Source organism: Urocitellus parryii, chromosome 5, assembly GCF_045843805.1.
Source record: "Urocitellus parryii isolate mUroPar1 chromosome 5, mUroPar1.hap1, whole genome shotgun sequence".
NCBI lineage: Eukaryota > Metazoa > Chordata > Mammalia > Rodentia > Sciuridae > Urocitellus > Urocitellus parryii.
The window spans coordinates 143,678,529-143,705,858 of NC_135535.1; the positions used below are offsets into that span (position 1 = coordinate 143,678,529).

The 27,330-nt window shown below is 34.3% G+C and overlaps 1 protein-coding gene across 17 annotated transcripts in view; it reads right to left on the bottom strand.

The window, feature by feature from the left end:
- Window positions 1–27,330, bottom strand: part of Pcdh15 (protocadherin related 15) — a 716,528-nt gene that overhangs the window by 386,682 nt on the left and 302,516 nt on the right. For 16 of the 17 annotated variants that reach the window (XM_077799359.1, XM_077799358.1, XM_077799357.1 and 13 more), the window contains 3 exons: window positions 26,732–26,851; window positions 13,761–13,871; window positions 8,207–8,377 (listed from right to left, as the gene is read on the bottom strand). In XM_077799359.1, the coding sequence (XP_077655485.1) occupies window positions 8,207–8,377; window positions 13,761–13,871; window positions 26,732–26,851 (402 nt within the window). The remainder of the gene's footprint in view (window positions 1–8,206; window positions 8,378–13,760; window positions 13,872–26,731; window positions 26,852–27,330) is intronic. The other variant, XM_077799353.1, reaches the window with a different exon arrangement.

Here is a 27,330-nt window from a genome sequence, read left to right on the forward strand (position 1 = left end):
GGTAAGAAAATAGCTTATACCCAAAGCTAGCTATGAGGGAAGGTAGAAGAAATCTTTTGTTTCAAATGTTCCATCTTTGAAATCCCTGAAGGTGAGCAGAACTTGTAAAGAAGAGGCAGGGCAGAAGAGGTGAGGCAGAGAAGTGAGACAAGAACAAACTCAGTCATCCTTGCTAGACAGGCCTGGGCAGTGTTCATTCTTGCTCTCTGGTTTCTTGGCATCCCTCTGACATGCCACGGAGGCAGCCCCTTGCTTACTCTCAGCTTGAGGTACTTGTTCCCACCTCAGGGCAGGGGCAATTCAGTCTGTTTCAGCATCAACACACACACACACACACACACACACACACACACTCAGTTTTGAAACGGTAATTTCAATTAAGTATCCTAGATACTTTGAAAGTAAATTTGAATGAAGTACACCTTCTCATATGTCACAATAAACACCCAACAAGATGATGATGATACTTGTACATCAACAACAATAACAACTAGTACTATTGAACTAGGAAGTAGTTACATTACAAAAACCTTTTATAGTACTTATGGAAAGTGTATATATTCAGAGCATTGATCAATATTCCCAAGGACACACATAATTTCAAATAAGACCGAGTTCTTACAAATTATCCTATATTTTGATAGAAAATGCCTTTGTAAAATATTTTCACATAGTTTGATAAGTCATCAGAAAGTTTTAGGATATAAGGTTAAGAAAAAAATTAAAACATTATCATGATTTAATTGACTTATCTTTCCCCATTATGTGTGTTTCATAGAAAAGCACAGTCCAAATGTTCACGTAAAATAATACTTTGAGTTACACTTCAAGGGAAAAAAAAAGTAGACCGATTTTGCTATTCAGGAGAGTGGTTACTTTGTTTCTTCAACTGATCTTAAAAAAAAAAAAACTGAATTTTTCCTATTGTTTATCATGCCTTAACTATGCATGAAAGTTGCAAATATCTTCACAGTATTTAAAAATGGAGATGGGATATAGTTGAATTGTTCAAATATATTTTGACAAATGATGAAAAGAACAAAAGATTCTCTGCTCTCATATAATTTCATGAACACCACTGTCAGAATTACAATGCAGTTTGACACTCTAGACAATACATGCTGAACTCTAGTTCTTTTTTGTTGTTGCTGCAACTGTTTAGCTATTGTTTCCCCAACTTGAATCTGAAGTTTCTTTGATCATTTGTTTCTGACTAATGTGTATTTGTGACTGCTGGGGCAAAGAAAAAATTACGGCCATGCCATATGTTGATTGTAGATGTTATTATTTATCATTTGTCCCTTCCATGTATTTTAGCAAACAATCCTTTTATTAAAAGAAGGCTGTGGGTGTTTGGGGAGCTGCCAATTTTATCTTTCTTAATTTTATCCTTCTTCGCTTATGACTTCACTGACCCCAATAGAGCTCCACAGGAAACATTTTGAAAATAACTGACCAAAAGACTGAGAATTTAACATTTGGAATATTGTTGAAAAGAAAAGCAGACATTATGAACAATGTTCCAGGACAACAATGATGAACTAACTATCTATGGAAACAGGGAAATATACTTCCTACATAAGACTACCTGTTAGACCCTCGATTAGACAATGACCAGGTGTGGTAGTTAGTGCTATCATATTCTGAGTTGAAAACACTTAAAATAATTGCATGTATAAGTATATACATACTCTTTGAAAATTCCTGTTTATGAAAAATACCCTCTTATTTCAAGTGAAAAGACAAGAGAGATGGGTATATATAGTTATGTTCACTGTTTTGGTATACAATATGTATTTGTTATAATTTAATTGAATTTATTCATTTTAAAATTTAATGAACATCTACTATGCGAAGTCAGTGGGGTTTCAATATAGAGCAAATAGGAACTTAAATAACAGTGAAATAGAAATTTATTCTAGTGAAAGAGAAACAGGTAAATGACTGATACACTGAAGACTTCAACATTTGTCATAGGAATATGTGGGTTGCATGGAAAAAAAAAACTCTTAATTTTGAGGACCTATCAATTTAGGTTAATCCAAAGGAATCCTGAAGAATACATATTGTTTTAACACATGAAACAATGTAGAGAGAAAGACAGGTAATTCTCAGAAGTTCAGGGTCATATGCAAATTATTCTGACTAGATAAGTCACACCATATAAGTTAGAAGAGATGAAACTGGAAAAAGACAGACACAATGTTACTTTGAATGAAATGCTACAAGTTTGGGGATTTATTCAATACAAAATAGAAAATATCAAAGTTTTTTTTAAAAATTTTAAACAACAAAATATCAGACCAGAACTGTAGCTCATAAACATTAACTTGCTTTGTGAGAGTGGTCAGCAGAGACTGGAGGCTGGTAGTTGAGAATGTGTCTTTAAATGGGCATTTTGGCATTGGAAGTAGAAGAGTTTCAAGCATATTTGAGTAACATTGAAAACATAATGCAGAGATTGTCTCTGAACATTTACTTAGATAAAAATGGGGGTTATTAAATTCTCCATTCAAATCAACATTGGCCTATAGGTGGGTAACATGTCACTGTGTATATTGGAATTAGTTAGAAATGATAAAAAGGAATCTCTGTGAAAAATCAGGAAAAAAATGTCCAGAAAATGTAAGAAATGTAATTGTGGGACTTAGGAGATATTTCAAGTCAGACAACATTCCTACAACCTATGAATAATCATTCTTATTTGAGGAAAAATGATTCATTAATGTAGGTTTGCTCAATTCAATCTTAGTAAACCCATACTGGGGGTGGGGAATTACATAAGAGGGAAGTTTGGAAAATCCCTAAAATTTAAGAATAAAAGGGGAAAAAAGCAAGCAGGAAGATTCAGTTAAAAAAAAAATAAAAGTAAACTCAAATAAACTCAGGGTCATTGGGAGAAGAAGAAAAATAAAAATCAAGTAACATAAAAACCAAGAGAGGGGAGTTTCCAGATAGTAACACATTTAATTAGCATATAAGCCAAGATGAACTTTTAAATGCTGTAGGTCACTGCAGTTGTCACCACTCTTCTAATAACTGAGACAGCTTTCCTGGAGGGACAAAGCACCATAAATAAAGCAGAAGAACCATCTTTGACAGAGATATGAAAATTAGACCTCTTTATGACTCTACTGGAGGTATTTGTGCCTAGAAATTATTGGGATCCAAGGCTTTAAACAGAGGAAGGGAAAAAGATGTCTATGTCTGGTGGGCAACTAATATTTAAATGGTGAAAAATACAATGTGTAATAATTCACATAAACAGTAAACAACTAATAAGCCAATATGTCATCGTGTGTGTTCATTCATTCATTCATCTATTTATTTCTTGGTAGTGGGGATTGAACCCAGGGATGAGCCACATTCCCAGCAATGTGCTCCTTTTTAAATTTTGAAAGAGGTCTCACTAAGTTGCTTAGGCCTTTGCTCAGTTTCTGAGGCTAGCTCTGGACTTGCAATCCTGCTGCCTCAGTCTCCTGAGTTTTTGCGATTACTGGCATATACCACCCTGCCCAGCTTCAATGGTGTTTCAGTGGTGTTTTGTTTGGTTTTTGCTGCATAATAGGGATAAATTATGCAGCAAAAAACAAACAAAAAACAGCCAACCAACAAACACCCAAATTTATACTACCATTCAATTCCAAAGAAGTGTGTAAGTATTTACCATGTCTTGTTTTTGCTTCCTTAGAAAACACAGAAAATGGAGCCATGAATTCTGTACTCTACATTCTTCAGCTTATTTATTTATTTATTTATTTATTCATTCTAGTAAAACTTAAATTTTATAGGCATATAAACAAATTTCAAAGAGTCAGAAATTAGAATAAATTACATAATAATATTTTTTGGCAAGATTGTATTTTATTCTTATTGGGCAATAAGAATCTCTGTGTTACCAATTCTAAATAGGCTACTAAATTAGCACAGAGTTTAGCAAATGTTGGAGCCCAGTAGATATTTATCAAACTAACAATAAATAACCAGAAGGGAACTACCCATTTTTTAGTACCTTTGGGATACCAGATTTATATATTGATATTCTTAGTAAATTATTAACCTACGTGTCTATGAAGACATTACTTTTCACTGGAGGCAGTTTTCTGTAGTAGAAAAAAAATGTAATCTATATTTATAAAATAAGTTTATCATTGAACATGTTTATAAAATTATAATATAAAACAGATATTTTGCTTTAATTATATCCTAGTTCATGAATTAAACACTAAACTAGACTATATTTTTAAAGGTGTTTTTCTAAGCTGATGAATTCTACATGTATTATAGTGGGATTAAGAATACCACTGAGGTAATTGGTGGAAATTTTCGCATCAACATAGAAGGTGAGCAGGTGTCAAAGCTTTCAAAATTTGAAGAATTAGTTCGAGAAAAGATCAGCAAGTATGTAATTAGAGTCAACATGTCCTGTTTAGCTGACGTAAATGGTTAGTTTTCTCACTTTGAATAGCAAGATCTTACTTACTGAAATATCCTTAAATTTAATCAGCCCACATAAAGGCAAATAGAAAAGAAGAAAATTAAAAAAATTCTGAAAGTATACTACAAACACAGCAATCTGAATGTGAAATTCAAAAACTAAGTTCAGTTTGTACCTTTACTGATTCATAATGGATTCAAAACAAAGATCTAGAGGAGTCCATGACAACATGATGGCAGCACTAGGGCTGATTTCATTTTTCAAAGATTGCCACAATAAAATTTCCTTCTCATATGTACTTAGTGTTACGTAACCTGGATGCTCCCTCCATAGGGAAAAGGAATGTTTCTACCCCTTGAACCTGGCAGAGGTTTGACTCTAGCAGAAGTGACACTGCAAATTCCAAAGCTAGTTTGTAAGAAGTTCTACCTATTTGTATTAGGAAGCTTGTTTTCTGAACCCACTATCTCACTGTGTTAGCAAGCCACACAAACAACCTCTAAGAGGCTCGTGCCACAGACCTCACTGGGCCCAAGTAGCCAGAATCAGCTCCTTAACCATGATAAGAGGTTATCAAGTCTCCAAAATACTTGTCAGCATCCTGAAAGTGGTGCCCACCTCTCAGTTAGGGGGGCTCTGATGGAGCAAAGATATTCCTTCAACTCCTGCCCTAACTTGCAGCTTTATGAAAACATTAAATGATTATATTTTGAAGCATTAAGGTCTGGTCGATAACTATGCTGCAATTGATAATCACAGTTATGTGTCTAGTTTAACAAGTAAACACACTGTTTCTTCCTATATGGCAATAAAAAATACTCCTTAACGCATAAATCTTCACCATATCTATGTAAATGTGTAAAGCTAAAATTTTCTTTGTAAAATTCAAATTCTTTTTGTTTCACCGGATGTTAAGGAAAGACTTACTCTGTTAAAAATGATGACAAAGTATGAAAATTGATCATTCTGGAACTCAGGATGACATTGATTTCAAAAAACATGATTTAAAAGGCTAATCAGGATACTTGTTTGTGAAACCATTTATTAATCATGGCTTGAAAACCTCTTTTTCAGGGGAGGGGTGTACCAGGGATTGAACTCAGGAACACTCAAACACTGAGCCACATCTCCAGCCCTATTTTGTATTTTATTTAGAGACAGGGTCTCAATGAGTTGCTTAGAGCTTCCCTGTTGCTGAGTCTGGCTTGGAACTCATGATTTTCCTGCCTCAGCCTCCCGAGATGCTGGAATTAAAGGTATGCACCACCATGCCCATGGAAACCTCTTTTTCTAATCCACATAAGTTCACCATGTCCAGGATCCTTTATGCTTCTAGTTTAAACACCATTTTCCAAGAGATTCAGGGCATAAGGTATTTCTTTTTCTTCTTCTTTTAGTTGTAGATTGTCACAATATCTTTATTTTTCTGTGGTGTTAATATCGAACCCAGGGCCTCACACGTGTGAGGCAAGCATTCTACTACTGAATTACAATCCCAGCCCCATAAGGTATTTCTTGACTGGGCACCATCATTACTTTGATGTTAGAAATGTTAATTCTTGCTATTGAAATGGCTTCGTCAACTAAAGACTTAATAGTTTTTGTCATTGACTATTATTTGTCAACTGAAGACTGAGTAATATTTATTATTGGCTAGCTCTCCCTTGGGTACTGATACACAATATGAATATTAAAGTGCAACAATAGAGAGGATAAATCAAAGGCATTTAGTGTCCAATCTACAGAAGGAAGCTCCCACATAACTCAGCTGCAAGAATCAGAATAAGGCTATTATCTAGTTTAGAGATAGGACTCAAATGTATATTAATTTTATTTAGTCTTTTTAAATCTGATTTAAATTATATATTATATGTATATGCATATATACTGTATATATGTCCAATATACATATGCCATATATGTATATTGGACATATAATGTATGTTGGACATATATACAGTATATATGTATATATTTAGTTATTAGCTATATGATCATGGGAAGTTACATAAACTCTACTTTCAAGAACTCATCTTTAAAATGAACTTAATGGTGGGCAAATCTGCAAAAGATCCTAGTATATAGTCAACCAGTTAGTATTTGTGCAGAGTTTAGCACATTTAATGTCAAACTCAATATCTGTATCACTGTTATTCATTATTATCATTTATATTACTATCCCAAATCCCATAAGAATGAGAAAATGCTCTGTCAGTAATCTGGAATAGAGAGGAAAGAAAGCTCCGTGACACTTTATAAAATTAATTCAGTATATTCCATTTCTCATGCAGCAACATCAATCCTTCTTTACTTTCTTCAGTGCACTAAGTACTGTTAAGCAGTCATCTGACTAATTCACTGAATTTAATTACTGTGATTATACTACATCCTCTTTCTTGGGGTCTCATTGGTACACTAGCTACATAAATTACCTCAGAAACATAAATTAATATTAAAATATATTTTTTACCCTTTCCATTAAGCCACACAAAATTTAACATTTACTATCCTTAATAATTGTTTTCTTACTTAGATTCAACAAAATAAATCACAATGTATAAATTTAGGTAATATGCATGCATTTGTTCAGACAAGTTCTGATTAGCAGCTTTGTCTTCAAAATTATTTCAGCTAGCTGAAAATTTTGCCTTACATTGTGATGATGTTTTCTCCAAGTTTTTAAATTTTTGTCAAGTCAATTTCACCAGTGATCACTTATGCTATTAGGTACAAAATGATTTTTAGATATTTAAGATCTATGAATCAAGCCTACAGATATAACATGGGACAAGGACTTGTGAATTGAATAAAGTGCTATAATGTTTATTGTACATTCTCCTGTTCTATTCTTCAAAATCTCAAATGTAAAGAGGATACCAAAAACTTCAGCTTTCTTATATGTTGAGAAAAAAATTCCCGATGTAAATTTTCACATTGGGAATTATGTTGCAAAGCCACAGAGCTGAATATTTCCCAGTGCAGTAGCAAAAGCATTAGTCAAGTAGTTGATTGCCAGGAATTTGACTTTTCTGAAACAGAATAAGAATATACATACACATAATATATATACTGATATATTCCAACTTTAGAGCAGAATTGCTATTTTAGTCTCAACATGGTATCTGTTTGTCTTATAATTCATTTTTTTCTCATATATGTACATTTATCAACTGTGGTCTGAATTCCAAATTGACTGAGATTCATAGCTCTCTTAGCATTTTTTTAAATTCAGAATTGAGTGCAGAAAATATGCATTCAGGATTTACTTTTTTGCTTTCTTAAATTATGTCTTTAAGTGGTAGATACTTGTATTCAGAATTTCTCATCTCTTACTTTAAATGCTCAAGCATAATCTCCAACAACATTTCTGAACTCTTATAAGCTAGAAGGGCATCCTGTTGGCCTGTGTCCTGTGATTTAGGACTGCACATTTAAATGTGAATTTAAGGAAATGCTGGAGTTGCTTCTTGGAATTTCCCAGAATATGTTGGCAACGAGCTCTGCTGTGATTTATGCACAGAAAAAAATAAAACTATCAATGTCAGAGGGCTTGCTGCTCCATGATATACTTTCTACCTTGTAAATGGTGTAATTATGCATTGTGACAAAAATTTACCCATATTGTCTGAAAATAGTTTTAGACATAAATATTTTTAAATACTTGTCTATTTTGTTATTATCAATCAATATATGTGAAAAATGCTTCAATAGCATTCCACTGCATTTAGAGAGATGGAAATGAAGGGAAATGAGTAAGAGTTTGTTTACCGGAGTTCTCAGCTCAGGTATGGCAGCTTGATAGGTGAGTGGTCGGCAATCTCGAGTGTTTGGCACAAGGACACAAGGAAGAAACATGGGACCTAAATCATCTCCATCCAGGATATCCACGGTGAGTGTGGTGGTGGTGGTCCGCCTTTCATTCAGATTTTGTGCACGGTCCTGTGAGAGGGAAAATAAACAAATGAGTAGCTTAAAAGTATTGGGGATAATGTGACTTGTTAAATTTCCTTTTCCTTTTGCTTAAAGGATTGATAAGCAACTTGTTTAAACCAACAGTTTGAAGTGGTGAAGTTGAGATGTAAACTGAAATCCAGTTATCTTCAAATCAACTGTCTCCAAAAGCTTGCTATAGTAGCTAAACTTTCATAGGTCCAGTCTTTTCACAGCATTAGGAGGGTAATAATATAATATTGTGATGAGTTCATTGTGTCCTTGGGAATTTGCTTCATTGAGTCCCTTTTGAAAATAAAAAGAAATCTCATTTAGAGTTGTATAATTCATTGGGAAAGCTGATCTGGAAATGAAAGGAAACTTTCCATTATCCAAGTTGAATAAGAAGGAAGAAGGAAGGAGGTGATCATCAAGATCCATAGGTGTGGAGTGTGGTTACTTTTAAATACTTTAAATAATTTTGAAGCAGTTTTAGATTTAGGAAAATATTGATAAGATAGTATAAAGAGTTCCCATAATGTGCAAGCTGGCACATGTCTGTAATCTCAGCAACTCAGCAATTTGGGAGGCTGAGGCAGGAGTTCAAAGGCAGCCTCAGCAATGGCAAGGTGCTAAGCAACTCAGTGAGAACCTGTCTCCATATAAAATACAAAATAGATCTGGAGATGTTGCTCAGTGAGTGGTTAAGTGCCCCTGAGTTCAATCCCTGGTACCAAACACACACACACACACACACACACACACACACACACACACACACACACACAAGAGTTCCCATGTACCGCAAGCCCAGTTTTCCCTATTCTTAATACTTTGCATTAATATGGTACATTTGTTACAATCAAAGAGACAATAGTGATACTGACCAAAATAACCTGAGAGTTTCCCTCAAGCAGGCCAAACTTCATAAGGACTTCTTCCTTCCTCTGGGCCCCTTATCTCCACCCACCCAAGTCCTGACAGAATCTACATAGCCTTGGGCTCCTTTCTCCCTCTTCTTAGAGTATTCACCTTAGATAGCTTATGATTGTAAATTTCTTTGCTCCTTTGAGATTAAAAAAAAAAAAACCTTTATAAACTTCTTGTCAGTTTTATAACCCAGACCTGTCTTTTTCAATGACCTGGGAGTCATGCCTTGGGAATGTAATAGTCAAGAAAGATAGGACTCCTTCCTACTGAGTCTCTGTGGGAAGGTGGGTGCCTCACTTTAAAGGAGGCTTGCTCCAAGTTCCAAAACTTATGCCCTGCCATAAATATAAGAGAGTTTACTTTTCCTTTGAAAAGGCCAAGTAGTAAATATTGATGAACTGTGGTTCTCTACCTTCTCTCCCATCCTCTCACACACAAACTCAATTTTGCTCCTAATTACTCACAAGCCCTTCCTCTGGTTGCTTTTTCTTATCAAGATAGCCCAGAACAGAGTATCCCTTACCCATTTAATTTGTCCAGTGCAATTTTTCTTTGATCATACACTGTTAATAACTGACATGTGATTTTTTTTTAGTGTCTATTAATTCTTTCTGCTCCAATATTCCAACTAGGATGACTTTTACATTTAGTCATAATGTCTCTTTAGGTTCCTTTTGCCATTGACAATTTCTCAGACTTCTTATTTTTTAACAATTTTGATTATGTTATTATCGGAAGTACATAGAGGCAGTGGTGGTATAATATTGAGGATGTATCAAATGCCACTGAATTGTTCACTTCAATTGGTTAATGTATCTTATGTTAATTTACCTCAATTAAGTTTCAAAAGTTGATTAGACTGACTTATTTTACTTTGCTTCAAAATCATCTTTCTGTTACCAGATATTAATATAAGCCTACTTTCTTAACTTTAGATATACTACATTCCAGTCATCTTTCTCAACTTGGTTGATCCAGAAGAGTTTTAGAGAAGTGATTGAAGGCAAATCAGAGAAAGCAAAAATCTCTGTTGGAGGAATTTTACAAGTGCTATCATACTGTAAAGTAGTAACCTTCTGATTCTAGTATTCTTTTATGTTTTTATTTTTTATTTTTTGTAGTTGTAGATGGACAGAATGCCTTTACATTATTTGTTTATTTTTATGTGGTGCTGAGGATCGAACCTAGTGCCTCATGCATGCTAGGCAAGTGCTCTACCACTGAGCTATAGTCCCAGCCTTCTTTTAGGTTTTGATCAATTATAAGATGGATTATGATCAAATCACAGCAAAAATAAATGTTTACATTTTCAAAATATTTAGATGCATTCAAACCACAGGGTTGATAAAATGATTGTTTTAAAAACAAGTCATTTTGAAATTCAACAGAAAAATTCCTGTGAGCTTTCTTTATCTTGGAGAGCAATAGTGTCATGAATCCCCTCTCCCTGGGTTCCTATGGTCATAAAGAAAAATACAGAGAAGATAATTCCTACCTACATAAACTAATATCACAATGATTTTTTTTCATTTGTATGTTCCCCTAGAATCCCACCTGTTATTCCCAATCCATTATGCTACATACATAACTCTGCTTTATTAGCTGTTTTGAAGAGCCATTTCATTTGTTTGCTATCAGCAGCTGGTCTGTTGAAAGTATAGCAAAAATAGCTATAACGAAGTAAATACTATTCTAAATTGGGAATGGTACAAATAAAATATAATTATTGGCATAAACATCCGATATGATGTTTATTGCTTGTGTTTTTACTCATTGCAATGTATCGATGCAGTGTATGTAAAAGCTACCAAGAAATTTCCTTCTGTCCATTTTTTCATGTTCCCTTTTCATTTCTCATTCTCTTTCCTTTGTTAAAAAAATCTCTTAAAATAAGATAATATTTTATTAACTTAGAAAAGTGATTGTAATTGGTCAGCAATGATATCTCTTTATAACTTTTTTCACAGTTCAACTGCTGTATGAAATAAATTATGTTCCCCCCAAATTCATATAATGTAGCTTTAATCCCCAGTGCAGTTATATAAGTAGATTATTTAAGGTTAAGTGCTATCATAAGGATGGGTCCCTTATATTATAGGAGTAGTATGATAATAAGAGCTCTACCAGCCTGCACCATGGGAGCACAGGAAAAGGAATGAGGCACACTGAGAGAAGATGGACATCTACCAGCCAAGAAGACAGTTCTCCCCAGAAACAAATCCTACCAGACTTTGTCTGTGGTTTCTGGACTCCAAACTGGTGAGAAGATTTCTGTTGAATAAGACAACCAGTCTATGGTATTTTATTATGGCAAAACAAGCAGACTAATATAACTACTTAATGTAGATTTTCTGAAAATGTGCTGTTATTTCCTATATCATTTATATATTTCCTAACACTGAACATTTAGTAACACAAAAGCCTTAATTACCTTCCTTAAGAATGAGTCACTATTTCTTTTAAAGTTATTACTTTAGATAAATGTAAGGAATTGGAGGTTACACAAATAATAATCCAGCAGGAAAGCTGACATATGGGATTTTAAAAGTATAACCATATCTTCAATACAGAATCAAGAAAACAATGAGGACTGTTCAGTGGAGTGTAGGATTTGACAGAACTGGAGCATTCTGTCATTGTCTTACAGAGAGGAATGTTGTACTGAATGCTTAGCATCTTCATGCAAGTCTTTCAATATTCTAGCTCCATACGATGGCAATACAATGCACAACTTTTCAAAAGCATACCGCAACATAAGGACTCACATATCAAAGATACCACATTGATTTTGAATAAATTGTTTACTGAATAGGTTGAAATTTTCATCAATACATTACATGGAAGAACTAACGTTTCATAAAACAGGGTTCATGCCTAGTAACACTTAAATAAAAGTCACTACTTTTATAAATGGCTCAGATATACCTAATTTATTGTTCTAACACTCTCTTTTTAAAACATAATTTTATAAAATTACAAATATTTAAATTGTAATAATATTAAAGCAAAGAAACACGTTTAATTTTAGATGGTGAGACTTTAAGTCCTCCTTCCCAAATGAAAGTGTTTCTTATAAAATAGTTTAATTTCTAACTATTCCTTGATCAAAATTGGGACAAATGTCAGTTTATAATATTTGTTTGTTTGGTTTTTGCCTGTTCTATATTTACATTAAGTAAAATTTGGTTGTGGTAAATGGGGCCAAGAAAGATTTAGACTCTAACAACATGTAAAATCATATGAAATCTGAAGCCTGGTTTTAAAATGACTTTGGGACAGACATGCTTATTTTTTGGTTTATTTTTGAGGAAATGTCACAGAATCCTTGGAAGAGATTTCTAGAATTTAAATATGCAGTATTAGTTTGTAGTTTAACAAATGGCTAGCAGCACCTAACAGACTCATTCATAGATACATATATTAAATACTATTTCATTACCTTATCAGGTATTTGCAGTAGAGAAAGAAAAATATATGCAACATAATTAGAGTTGCCTTGAGTATTTTGACCCTAAGTCTGTTACCTAAGACCACAGAGCTATTTGTCTTGCTTCTGCTCACCGGTGATAGATGCAATATTACTGACTGAAAATTTAAAAATTAATCCTGGTAACTTCATTCTGTTTCTTTATTTTAAAAAAGAATAATAGCAACCAAATTATCTTAGTCTACTTAATTTTAGAAGTGGGCCTTTTTTATTGAAGGTTTTTTTGCTTGTTTGTTTGAAGTGTTTACCTGATTTTTCTTCAATTGTTTGCATGCCAGTACATGGAATAGTATGTTTTATAGACTCATGTGCTCATGTATCTTTATTATTCTAATAATCTATGAATATTTGTTCCTTAAGCCATAAATCACATTCCACCCATTTTACTTCCATACTTTAGAAAAAAACTGGTAGAGTTAAAAAATAATGGTTTAAAATTAATACTTATTCCACAAATTGATAGAGAGCAGAAGTGAGGGAAGGTCAGGGTGAGAGTATTTTGAAAAGATTTTTACATAGGTTGAAATCTGAAAGTATTAATTTTGTGTGTGTGTGTATCCAATAAAAATGTAGATATTTTTACATACACATATACTTCTGACTTCCATCCCCTGAAATTTTTGTGGAGCTTCTGAGGTAGAATCCAGGAATCTACATACTGAATATGGCTCCACGTTGATATTGATGTGGTTGTTTGGTAAATCATACTTTGGGAAATATTTCAGTTTGGGCTAAAAAGCAAATTATTGGCATGCAGTTCATACATTAGAGGGAGATTTAGATGAAAAAGAATAGTCAGTGGAAGCAACACCTCCAATTCTATTCCATCACTTTCCCCAAGTTGAATAATATAAATTCCACCAAGGGCAGTGTTGCCCTGTTGAGAAAGTTTATCATGCCAAGCACTCTAAGAACATTGAATGCATTGTTTACTTCATAAGTTCATAGAAAAAAGATAAGAAATTAAATACTCACATTAGCTTGGATGATGACGAAGTATCGAGTCTTGTCTTCATAATTGAGTCTCTTCCTTAACACTACATTTCCAGTCAACATAAGGGGAATTTCAAAGGTGTCATTGGATGTCTGCAAATATTAAGCACACAAGGTTCAGATCAGTTGAATATATGATGAAACAAGATAGTTTATATTGTGAATTAGTCCTCTTGAAAGGTAGATGGTTTGCTTATTATCTGAGAATTCAATGTGAGTATAAACCTTATACTGAATATTCTTATAATTTCTCAAAATATTTTATTTTGATCAAAAGGTTTCACCAGAGATAATGATAACTGTAATGCAGTACACTTGTCATAGTTTTTCATATATTATTAAGGTTATTCATCCATGGCTCTGGAATAGTCCTGAGTCAAAGTCCAGAAACCTGAAAATCTTCCCTGTTATCTTTTGACCTGTTGTTTTAACATCAAAGAGTTCAGATTTTGCAATTTGTTATTTCTATTTAATTTCACTGTTTTTACATTTGTGAAAATGTCATTTTCCAAGAATTTTCTGACATTAAATACAATATGATCATGAAACATATAATTTAAAGGTTATTTTTTTCAAGGCTCATAATTTAACACATTAGTTAAGCTCGCTAACCTCATTGCTTCCTGGTAACATGCAAGTCATAAGGACAATCTTTAAAGTGCCTTCCAGATAACATGCAGGTCATAAGGACAATCTTTGAAGTGTCTCCTCTTACAAGTATCCCTCAGTTTAAGTGTATTCACTCCTTAAGAGGACAATTTACAAGATTAGTGTCTTCCCATAGACCTTAAATGACTTCTGTACTTTATTGTAATTGTGAAAAATGATAAAATAATGTTTGCAAATTCTATTCTGAAATCTTCTGTCTTCCAATTTCAATTAAGTCTTTGATATGATGTTGATTTTTTTCATATATATTTTTGTGTATTTTCTATTTCCCTTCACAGATTCTTCAGGAGCCTCAGTCCATGACACAGAGATACTTACCTTTCTATCTCTATCAAAACAACTTGAGGGATATTTTCAAAATTTTGTTGTTGTTCTTAACAATTTTCATTAAAAATATGAAGAACTATTACAAACAACTATGTTAATGATAATAACAAGTAACTTTATTGATAATAACAAGTAATGTTATTGCTCTTCTGAGAATTTTTAATCTTATTTCTTATTAGCTAAAGCTATATTTTACATAAATCTGATATTTTCATGTTTTAATTGTTTCATAAATACTTTGAAAAATAAAGGGACAATATGTGCTTCATCATCAGCACTACTTTTTAAATGTTGGCAAGCCTATGTACTAAAATTAAATAATTTCTTGATTAAACAAGTATTTTGGAGTTTCCATTCTTTCTCTAAAACTTATAGATTAATAATTAAATAAATCAATAGAAGAAAATGTACAAAAAAGAGAAGCATAATGTAGATAAAAGTTTAGGAGTTGGGCAAGCATAATGTAGATAAAGATTTAGGAGCTGGGTATGGTGGCACACGCATATGATCCCAGAAGCTCAGGATGCTGAGGCAGGGGGATCTGAAGTTCAAAGTCAGCCTCAGCAAAAGTGAGGCACTAAGCAACTTAGTGAGACCCTATTTTTAAATAAAACACAAAAAAGGGCTGGGGATGTTACTTAGTGGTCAAGTGCCCCTGAGGTCAATCCCGGGTACTGAAAAAAAAAAAAAAAAAGATTTAGAAAACTTTCTCTAGTAAAATGAATATTGGTTAAGATCAACTCTAATTAAATGCCCTATTTTAGTGGAATTCCAAAGCTTAACATAAAAAGTAAAAAGAAAGCAAGATTTTATAGAAAAATCATTGTTTGTTTGCTTTATTTTTAATTATTATAGTATAGGGCCATGGGGAAATGGGACAGTTCACTCAAAATTTATAATAAATAACATATATGTATTGTTCAGATACATCTCTGTTCCCCCTTATTCAGAAATTCACAGTAGTCTACATTTCTATCAGACTTACTGCATGATTCTGATGCAGGCAGTTAAGATTTTACTTTGAAAAAGTAGAGTAGGAATGTGTCTGCATTTTGCCTTTCTGCTATTTATGGCTCTTTCCTTTCATAATTAGAGCTTTGATCCACAATGAAGAAGAGCATGAGAATAGCCATATCCATTTGCTTCAATGATTTGTGAAGCAAAGCCATTGCCCTCTTTCTGATAGTTTTGGACATTCTGTAAGACACAAACTTGGCACCCTTTTCTTTAGGTGATGGAAATTTAAATGTTGACCTCTACCTACACCATCTTAACAAAAGAAATCCAATTATGGCTCAATCTTTTGACATCCACTGGCTCTAAACACCTGGCCTCCATTAAGAAAGGTCCACTCACAATTTCCAAGTGGTTCAGTGACCTGACAACTGTCAGAGAAGGGGCAATCCTCCATTTAGTAAAGTGAGGGTATGAGACAGGTTGAACAGTTTTATGACTATCCAAAGGACGGAAACTAAGGTAGAAGGCAGGTGTAACTCCCACACCACACACTTATGCACCCACAAAGGACGGAGGTAGAGGGAATATTGACACTGTTTCCCGCAAGATGATTTAAATCTCCCATAAACTTCTTTATTAATATGTGTGAAGGCGAGTTAGTAATAGTTTAGATAAAAAGTTGTTTCTCTGAGGGTCCTGCTAGCAGTTATTATGCCCTTAGAGATATGTTATTATGCCCTTGGAGATATGTTCACTTTGAGTAAGACTGATTTTCCCTTAACTTAGGATAAATAGCATCAATTTTTTCCTAACATTCTCTATTCGACCCTTAGCTTGTGTCTTATTAAGCCAGGCCCCCATGGCATCAGTTAATGATCAGTCTATAGGCTGGTTGTCATTGATAGGCCATTTCCCCTAATCTAATTACTGACAGAAAAAAACAGATGACTAAGCAAGAATACATTATCCTTATTTCCCAAACAGACTGTGATTTGTACAGGAAGCATAGACTCTGCCCATACTACCAGTCTGATAATATTTTACTGTTTAATACAAAGTTATCCCAAACAAATATATTTGCATTTTACCTTGTTCTAACCTATTTCCCATCAAACTGTATTTAGAAGTGCTTAATTGAGTGTACAAGTATTTATATTGCAAAGTTAAAAGGTTACAGATATGTACTGAAAAGACCTAGTTTCCACGTTTTACAAATATATGACTTTTAGATGACTTAAACAAGAAAAAAAACGAGAATATTAAACATGATAGGGATTTGAGACAGTCATGATATAATATACCAGGTATGATATTCTTGAAGTATAACATATTTCTCCTATTTAGCTGCCTAGAGACTATTTTTGCTTAGCTTGGAATATTTTAATAAGATCTGAAATTCGACATTGACTTAAATACAGAAACTACTAAAGGATGGTAATTTGTTAAAAACCTTTTACACTTGAACTGTGCTTTTAGCTTCCTGACTCAGGAAATTCAAATGTATTACATGCTTACATGTTAAAAAATAAATTGTGGTTTATTTTTTCTCAATTCCTTCAAAGCTATAGGGAGTCAAGTGTACTATACAAGAGGGCAATCTACTCAGGAGGCATTGATAAAAGATATTATCACTCTCTGAAACACTGTTCTACTACCTCCAAAACAGAAGCTGTGTATGCGCACTATTACCTTGGTGCTTTTCTGATAGCAGTGGTTCATAATAGAAAAGGTATGTTGTAGCCTTAGTTTACTGGAGTCTGTGACACAGGATCTGTCATCCCTTTCCTCTTATCACTTTAGATCAAAATACTTAAAGTGGAGAATAAAAATAATTCCAGTTTTATATTTAAAAAGATTAAGAGAGGGCTGGGGATGTGGCTCAAGCGGTAGCGCTCTCGCCTGGCATGCGTGCGGCCCGGGTTCAATCCTCAGCACCACAAAGATGTTGTGTCTGCCGAGAACTAAAAAATAAATATTAAAAAAAAATTCTCTCTCTCTCTCTCTCTCTCTCTCTCTCTCCTCTCTCAGTCTCTCTTTAAAAAAAAAGATTAAGAGAACTAATACAATAATACTTATAGAAAGTTTTTTCAATCTTGCTAACAATGGAATTTAAAATATCAGAATGATACCTCTTATATATTTGCATTTTCTCATTTAATATATAATATAGACATAAAAATGCAAGATTTGTGGAGCATATGATAAATTCAAAAGAGTATTTTTTTTCTTTTCTTTCTTTTTTTGTAAACAATTAAATTAGTCAATGTATTCATTATGGTGAAGGCATCAAAAACAATATTTTACAACAATTGTGATGAGTATAGTATAAATGTCAAAGACATTAAAGGCCCCTAATTTAAATGTTGGTAGCTCTCTTCGCCCAGCAAATATCCTGTAGTACCATGTTCTAACAAATAATCCAAATGTTCCTTAATGAACAATGGGTGACAGAATGAGAAAATGCACTTATAAAGAATAATGTCTCTTCTTCCCTTGGATAAGAAAGAACTATAATTTTTTTGTTCTGCCAAACTTTATTCAGGTTTTTAAATTTTTTTTCAAGCCCATCCATATACTTCCTTATAAAATCCAATGTTAGCAAATAACCTTGCTAACTCAGTTGGGCAAGAATCCCCTCAGTCTAGATATCTGATCACCCTCCATATCTGATATTTGATCAGGTACCCAATTTTCCATCATCCTCCAGGTGATGTGTGATCACTTCTGCCTGGCTCTAGCAAAAATCCTGGTAAGTGTGTCTAACTTTCCCCCCTTCCCCTGATAATCTCTCCCAGAAAAACTTATTACATGGATCACCACTCTGTTCCTTGCCTACAAATTCCCACTTGCTCATGTCTTATTTGGAGTTGAGTTCAATCTCTCTCCACTGTAAGATCTGGTTGCAGTGATTCTATATCTATTGCAATTTTCCTGAATTAAGTTTTTTTCATCATGCTTTAACAGGACATTGAGTAATTGTTTTCTTTAACAAATGTTTAAAGGATTTTATAATGAGACAGTTACTAACATTTTTTTTCTAAATAAATCAGCTAAGAAAGAATAGGTTATGCTACAGAAACAAAGGTCCTTATTTTCATTTCTTACCTAATCCACATATTTACACATCTAGCACTTCAGCAGATAGACTTTGTTTCTTGACATTCAGAATTCAGGCTAATAGATGGCTTAACTTGTAACAGTGGTCCACTTCACCTTTTGAATATGAGCTCTGAATATATGCTCTGAGGCTTTTTTTAAAGATGTGTTCTTTTCCCTGTCTCCTTCTCCAGCTTCCTAATCCTGGGGCTGGGAACAGTATTACTTTGAGTTATCTGTGCTCCACAGAAAGGAGATGTCTGCCAGGGGATCTAGAAAGTGAATATCTCCCAAATTAACAAGTGAATGCTAACACACTATCAGGGGACCCTGGGACCCCCTGTCAGGGCACAGGTGGAAGGTAGCCTTTGAAGAGCTCCTTTAAAATGCCCCTGTTCCTCCTGATGGGGAGAATCACAGCCTTTGGGACAGGAGTCCCCTGTTTTTTCTCCTTTGCTAGTAAAGCAATAAAACAACATTTTCCTTTTTTCTCAAAATTCTGTCCTCATTATTAAATTGGCATTAATTGGCATTGGGGACAAGGACAGAGCTTTCAGTTACAACCTTAATTTGTTTTTCTCTAATTCCTATAGTAGTGGGAGGAGATATGACTTGTACTTTGGTTGTCTGAGCTCACATTTTATTAGTCAAGGCAAGTAATTTCCTCCAAGCAAGAAAAGTACATTCTTGGCATATCTCCAAAGAAAGAAAAATCAGGAGTTTTTGGTAAATAGCACAAGTGCTTTTGCTTCAAATTGGGTCAGTCAGTTCAGCAGCACTTTATACCCAAATTTGTTCTTTCTTTATTTTAAGAAATCATTTGAATTTCAATAAAAAGAAAGACAAAAGAAAAGAAAAGCTCAAGTTTAGCTATTCTTATTTTATTCAGGGATTAAATAAAAGAACTTTGTTGTGGTGAAGAATTTGCAACATTTGGCTAGATTTGAAATTTTATGATTTTGAATAATAAAAATGCCTCCTCTTTCCTTACATCACATTTTCTACTAAATTGTCTATCCTGTCATAAAGAAAAAAATAGGTAGGATAAGAAAGACCCTAATAATTACCTTTTTCTAATACCAGAATAGAACCTTCATGCTTTCTAGTTTGTAGTTTAAAAATAAAAAAGTCAAAAATGTTTTTTCAAAGTAGATTCTGTTTACATGTTATGCAAAAAAATGAAAATAACATTTGCATTATACTATATGTGACAATCATATCTGACTCCTGATAAGCAATTCACACCTTTGCATGATATCTTCCTCTTAAGTGTGGGCAAGATCTCTGACTTGCTTCTAGTCTTTAGAATATAGCATAGGAGATGACTTGTCAGTCTCATGATTACATTGTGTTAGATGAAGTTCTGTCTTGTAATTAGACTTGCTCTAGATACTTTCCTTGCAGACTTGAAGCACTAGCAGTTATGCAGGCACAGACCCTATGGCAAGCCTGTAATAGTCCATACCAGCCTTCAGTAAAGAGGAGCAAGAAGGTGAGGACCTGTGTTGTACAGCCATGAATAAATTCTGACAGCAAACTGAGTTTCCTTGGAAATGGATTTTTCTCTAGTTGAGCCTCACTATGAGTATTAATCTTACCAGCACCTTGATTATAATCTTATGAGAGCCTAAGAAGAAGGCACAGCTAAGCTATTGAACCACAGAAACTATAAGGAAATAAATATGTTGTTTTAAATTATTGAATTTTTGATAATTTGTTATATAGCAAACCAATACATCATACTGTTCCCTAGGACTCATCTGAAGGATTCATGGTGACACACAGTACTCATTATTGATAGCTATAACCTTTGATGAATCTCCAACTTAACAATTCTGTAGTGATACTGTATTTTCCCTTCTCTGATACTTTATACAATGAACACATTGGCATGAGTGTACCCTCCCATATTCTTGTGATAGGGGACAGACAGAAGTGAGCTGTGGGAACACAAAGTTAGGGAATAATTCTATACAAGAGGCCCACTGTGCTTACACCACATGCTTTCTTTTCCAAGAAGCAATATACCTGCAACCATGGCTGGCTTAAGTGGACAGGCTATATGACATTCCTCAGCAAACTGCCTATTATCTGCAGAAGCAATGCAGGCCCAAACTAATGTCAACAAGAAAAATCCCCGTTAACCTAAAGGGAGAGACTTTTGTGACTTCACAGACCAGATCCTGAAACTCAGGGAGATAAGAACAATTCCTCTTAACCATAAAAATTTTAAGAATTTATTGTTAAGAATCCAATTAGAACCAGTCAGCATGGGCCAAAGTGACCCAGAGCTGTCATGGCAGTGGGGACTTGAAAATCTGATGTCATTCTGTTATCAGTCAAAAGTTAAGAGATGAACCTGGGCGGGACTCTCTGGAAACTTCTCTAGGACTCCAGATAAAACTGGAGAGCAGGAGAGGCACACTGTCCTTTTCCTTCTCTGAGAGTGTCCCCTTTCCCTTTTCTTATCCCTTCAGTAAACTCATGCCGCTACTTTGAGCAACATGTCTGAAATCTTCCTGACTTGACTGTAAAATTGAGCTTTAAAGCAGGACGAGGGACATCTTCACACTGTCTCAATGTCCCAAAAGGCTCCAGCCCTGTTACACTTGTATTGAAAAGCATTATCTCCTACATTAGTCTTTTTTTTTTTAATAAAAAGATTAATAGACATGTTGGGATCTAATACTTTCTTTAATTTTGCCTTTACTATAGAGAATACAGACTAAAATAGACTTGAAATTTCAGTGTTTGTGGTTATGCAGTAGTAGGTATGCTAAATCAGCTCACAGCATATCACTGCAGATCCAGTTATAGGTGGAATGGATGCATGTTCCCTTTTGTTATTCAGATTTGGAAATGCTACTATCATTGTTGCTATTGTGCTATTTAGGAAAGCCAAAATAGTTCAAAGGCAAAAATGAGTAAAAACACTAGGTTTTCTAAAAATATATTGAAGAGAGAAACTCATTGGGAATTAATCATTCTACTCCTATATAACTAACTCCTACTTGACCAAATAATTCAACAAAAAGCACAAGTATACAGAATATAAAAATCAATCAACCACTCAAAACAAAACAAAACAGAACAAAAAGCTAGTATCTTCAGAGAGAAAACCAAAGCAGATATTTTTTGAAGGAAGTAGATACTTGAAAAAAGAGATGACATGAGTTAAGTTTCCTGTTTTATGGCAGTTACCCAGAGAGAAGGCCAAGTTCAGAACCATGTTGAGACACATAAAAGTCTGATAGGAAGCCTGAAGTCTTATGGACTGAAGCATCAGGTGATGCACCAAGGTTGACTATAATTGAGTAGGGAAATACTGGAAAGGAGAAAGCTAGCAAAGGATAGAATAAAATTCCATTGATAAGCTATGTCACAATCTCTAGCTGTTCTCTAAACTATAGCTTCGAAGGGCAGATTACAAGCAGATCAACTATAAAAAACATAATACTTGCTGAATGAAGATTTGAGCTGCACTCAAGTAAAAGAGCTTCCAGTTTGAGTTCAACCAAGTTGTCCCTTAATGAACACAAATGAAATACAAAAATAAACAAACAACATTGAAATAATCACAATCCTCAGAGAAACTAAATAGATTCAACTATTTCTCCACTGCATAACATTCACAATATCCATGACAGAGTCCCCAAACAAGTCAGTGTGATGAAGAAGAAAATGTATTCCATTTTCAAGAGGGAGACAAGACAATACTACAAAACCCAGACAAGGGTATTCAAGCAATTATTATAACTCTACCTGTGTAAAAAAATATGCAAAAATGATATACACTATAAATTTAAAAAAAAGAAAATCTTATAGCTTGTGAAGAAATGAAGATTCTAAGAATGTGGAAAATTTAGAACAAAAGAACACAATATCTTAAATTTAAAAACAAAAAAATAAAAAGACCATTGCATATATTTGACAACAGGATGGAGATGGCAGACAAGGTGTGACTTTGAAAACAGATCAATAGAAAACATCCAGTTTGTAGAAAAAAGATTAAAAATATATTGAAAATAATTAAACAGAGCCCTGGGAAGCTGTGAAACAATATCAAAATATCTACCTTTCCTGTAATTAGAGTCTTAGAGGTAAAGCAGTCAGGGGGAAGGGAGAAAGAGGGAAAAGGGCATAAAAATATTACACAAAAATGATTGATAATTAATTTATAAAAAATAGAGATTAAAAACTTAAGTAAGTCTGAAACCCTCTTCCAAAAAATAATTATTAAAAAAGTACACCTTAGCATGCAAAAGTCAAGTTGCTAAGCACACACAATTAAATGAAAAAATTAAAAGTAGAAAAAAATGATGCATTATGTACAGGAAATATTAAATTTCCACTGAACTCTCATTAGAAGCACTGATTAAAATGATGGTAAAATTTAATTAATGTTTTGCATTGTTATGTGACAGGAGGCGCATTTGCGACTATCTACAAGGATGAAGCAGATAATATGAGGGAAGCAACTGGGGTATGGGTGTATACATATATATTGGCTCAGTGATAGGTGCCGAAAGCCACGTGCCAATGTCTCGGCTTGGCACTTGGCTTTCGGCATTTGGTGGCCCGTACGGGGAACGAACCCGCAACCTTGGCGTTATCAGCACCAAGTTGCCGATGTCTTGGGGGGCACCAGAATCAGGAGGCACCACACAGCTTTGTATGTTCAAACAGCAATTCTTTATTCCCGATCTCACACCAGCCTCCACACACGTTCAGGGGCAATTCCAATATGTCCGATCCCAAATCCTACTCCACGAGGCTTTTTCCAAATCCCATTTTAATCTCACGAGAACTCAACGAGAACAAGCAACAAGAACACCCTAATCCCAGCAGCAAAAATCTTCAACCTCAACTTCCCTAAAACTGCTATTGTCACGCCCTAAACCCAAGGATGGAGATACTTCCTGCAGGAATACACCCTAATCCTGGATCCACCCTGGTGATTGAGCAGGGTCACCTTTCTCAAACACACAAGCAAGGTCGCAGCAAATTTCCAAGGCAAGTCCATTTAACATGGGGTACACTGGCAAGGATTACGATGCGTCATACCTACTTGGTAATGGCCCTCAGCAGATAGGAGTGATGGAAGTTCAACAATGGCAGCTTACTCTGTTATTGGAAATCAAGGGCAGTGTCAACATGTTTGTGTTTCTCAAAGGAAGGAAACAAGCCACCCTTGAATGTAAATTTCATGATGTTTAGATATTGACTTCAAGAATAGTTTACAGTATTTTGTGCCCAAACAAAACAATTGTGAGATGAATGAAACAGAGGGTAGGTAATATGTGACTTTAAGTAATGAACAACAAAGCATCAGATGAAAGAAAATGACCAGAATTTTAAATAAGACAGACTGATCTACACTTTCTACCATTTATCATACAGTATGAGACTACTTTAAAAGAAATTATATCAGTGCTTACCAAAGCCAGAGATGATCACATTCAGGTTAAATAGTTTGTTCATTATACATGCACTTTTGCTTTTTATATTAAGAAGTTAGGAGAGCATTATTCTAGTTTTTTTTCAAGGACGGAGTATAGGGATTGAACTCAGGGAAACTCAACCACTGAACCAAATCCTCAACCCTGTTTTGTGTTTTATTTAGAGACAGGGTCTCACTGAATTGCTTAGCATCTTGATTTTGCAGAGGCTGGCTTTGAACTCCCAATCCCCCTGCCTCAGCCTCCTGAGCTGCTGAGATTACAGGCGAGTACCACCATCCCCAGCCATTATGCAACTTTTAATATAAAGAAAATTACTATAGATTTATGAGAATATGAAATATAAAAATAATAAGTGTTTCTCTTGCAGATATTAGAAGAAAAAAGTCTGGTACTGAATTTACAGTAAATATCTAGGACAGCTGAAGGTTGTCTAAAAATGTGCCTTGATTAATGCTTTCTCCTCCAATAGAACCCACGTGAAATGTTTCCATGATGTCTTACTCTTTTGTAGCATGGAAGTAAGACCATGCCCAGAGAACTTTATTTATTCGACAGTACTGGTAGCTTGCTAAAATTTATTTTTTCTTTCTTGTAATTTTAAAACTGCATGAGGCTGATTGGTTATCTATTCTGTAGGTAGTAAAAGATACATAATTTTGTTTGATTTCAAGCCCGGAGATTCCTGAAAGGGGGAAGCATTCAGAAGAAACTACTGCACAGCTAAAAAGGAATTTCAGCTTCACAAAACTAGAAGACAGTTTCTAAGTTTTTTTTTTTTTTTTTTTTTAGTTTAAACTATAACTTAAGCTTTAAATATTTTTTTTTCAATGCAAAAAAACATTTCCCTCCAATACATGGAATGACCATTCTATGACCATTCTATATTTTCTGGCTTCATTTTCATATAGCTTAAGGAATAAGAATTAAGGAATGACCATCATATAATGTAAGCTGGAAAAAATGGCACACATGGGCACTATTAATTATAAAAGAAGAAAATCTGAAGAGTAAACAAGATGAATGGTTCAGACAGAAGGTGCAATCACTGTCTTTTGTACTGTTAATGGAAAAGTGTTTCTCTTGCCCTCTGCTCCTCTGCTGTTTCTGCAGCCCTTTCCACTCCATTTCTTGTATAACCCTTCATACTTAAGGTTCTCTGTCGAATTCTCATCACATCCCCAGATCTTGGTTTCCTTTCAAACATGCTGAGAAGTTCCCTTTAAGGGAAACAAAATCTCTGAAACCTGCCCTTTGCCTTACTATGCCCATCCCACACCCCTTTTATTTCATTCTTATTTTCAAATGTTTTGAGAATTTTTAACAACAATACTACATCTATTTCAATTCAGTAGAGGAAGAGTGGAGTGCATTCTCCTCTAAAATTGGGCTTTGAGACTTAGAAATGGCGGTGTAATACCAGGCAAATCACTTCACCTGTGAGCCTGGTTGTTTCTCCAAAGCAATGGAGAAAAGTTGCTACTACAACTTGCTTTTGAGAATACAAGAAGATGCATTTGTGTTTTACCTTATTCTGACAATAAATTTGTGAGGTAGACATGTTTGGTGAGTTATTAAACTCTACCTGCTCAACAGTGTTTTTGTTCATTGATGTGTGCTGTGTGTGTTTAGTTAAACCTTATGAAAAAACATAAAGGGTAAAAAAATAATGTTAACCTCAAAACATTTTATATTCCTAGTAGTAAACAAAAGAAAGAAACATGAAATAGCAAACCACTTAGGAAGTGGTTTTAACTCTGCTTTGGGGAATTCGTGATAATCTGAGAAGATGCCATAGGAAGAGGAAAGACAGAGGGCAGGCAAGACTTCCAGCTATAGTCTCATTTGAAGATTTTACATTTTGTCTAGTTTTGCTTAATATGTCATTTGAGTAAGTGATTCCATGACCTAAAAAACAATATAAATCCCAAAACAAGAAAGATCTATAGCTAGAGACTTTGTTTTCTGCTCTGAGATTTCACTGTTGGCTGGACTAGGATTTTAAGGTCTTCTCAAAACTGACAATGTATCTGGTGTGTGTTTGTGGTTTGTGGTGGCAAACCACAAACACTTGCAAACCTAACATAGGAGTTTTTATCTATTGTCATTAATTTTCAAATTGCATAAAGCCTATGCATCACATTGGTTATACCATATGCAATGGTTTGTTTAGAATGCTTAGACTGATCATGAGTCTACAAATATAAAATACATTTAGTAAAGATGGTGGCATATTATGCCTATGAATGCATTTTGCTCTTATGTTCAGTTACTGCCAAAGATAAAATACAACAAAAATATTGGAACTAAGTCAATTTTTATATTAATAATAGTTAATTTAAGTGGTTCTATTAACTAATAGAAAAATAGAACAAATATCAACTGGGATAAAAGTTAATTTTATTCCTTATAGTGAAATCTCATCATGCATGGCTGTTTACATACCGGATCTTCTGGATTGTATTGAATAACATATTCTATCTGTCCATTTGGGCCATCATCTATGTCAGTAGCTCCATTGTCTCCTGAAAATCCTGTAAATACCGTGGTGCCAACTGGAGTGAGCTGAAAGGAAAAGAAAGGAAAAACTCAATTCTCATTTCGCCAGTTGAACATCTAGTATATAGCACAAAAACCAGCCTTTAGTTACACAAAGGAAGAGAATAGACATCTGCCTACAACCACAGAAATAAAATATTTTTAAAAAACACACTTGCAAACCTAACATAGGAGTTCTTACAATGTCCGAAATTTCCAAATTCCTGATCCTTCCTTCAGGTAAAGAAATAGAAGGATTCAGAATAAAGCACATTTGGCCCAATTTATACCCGTTAGCATCTTAATACCTGTGGAGAAAATGCATCTGTTTTTTCTTGAAAAACCTTGAAGCATTAAGTTATCTACATGATAGAATTTCAATCGTACAAGTGAGTTTCTTTATTTTAGTTTCAAAGGCCTTTTCAGAGACAGCCCAAAATCCAGGTTAAGTATATGCACATGGCAAGTTTGGGGAAGATAAATTGTAATAATGACTGCCCTTTTAG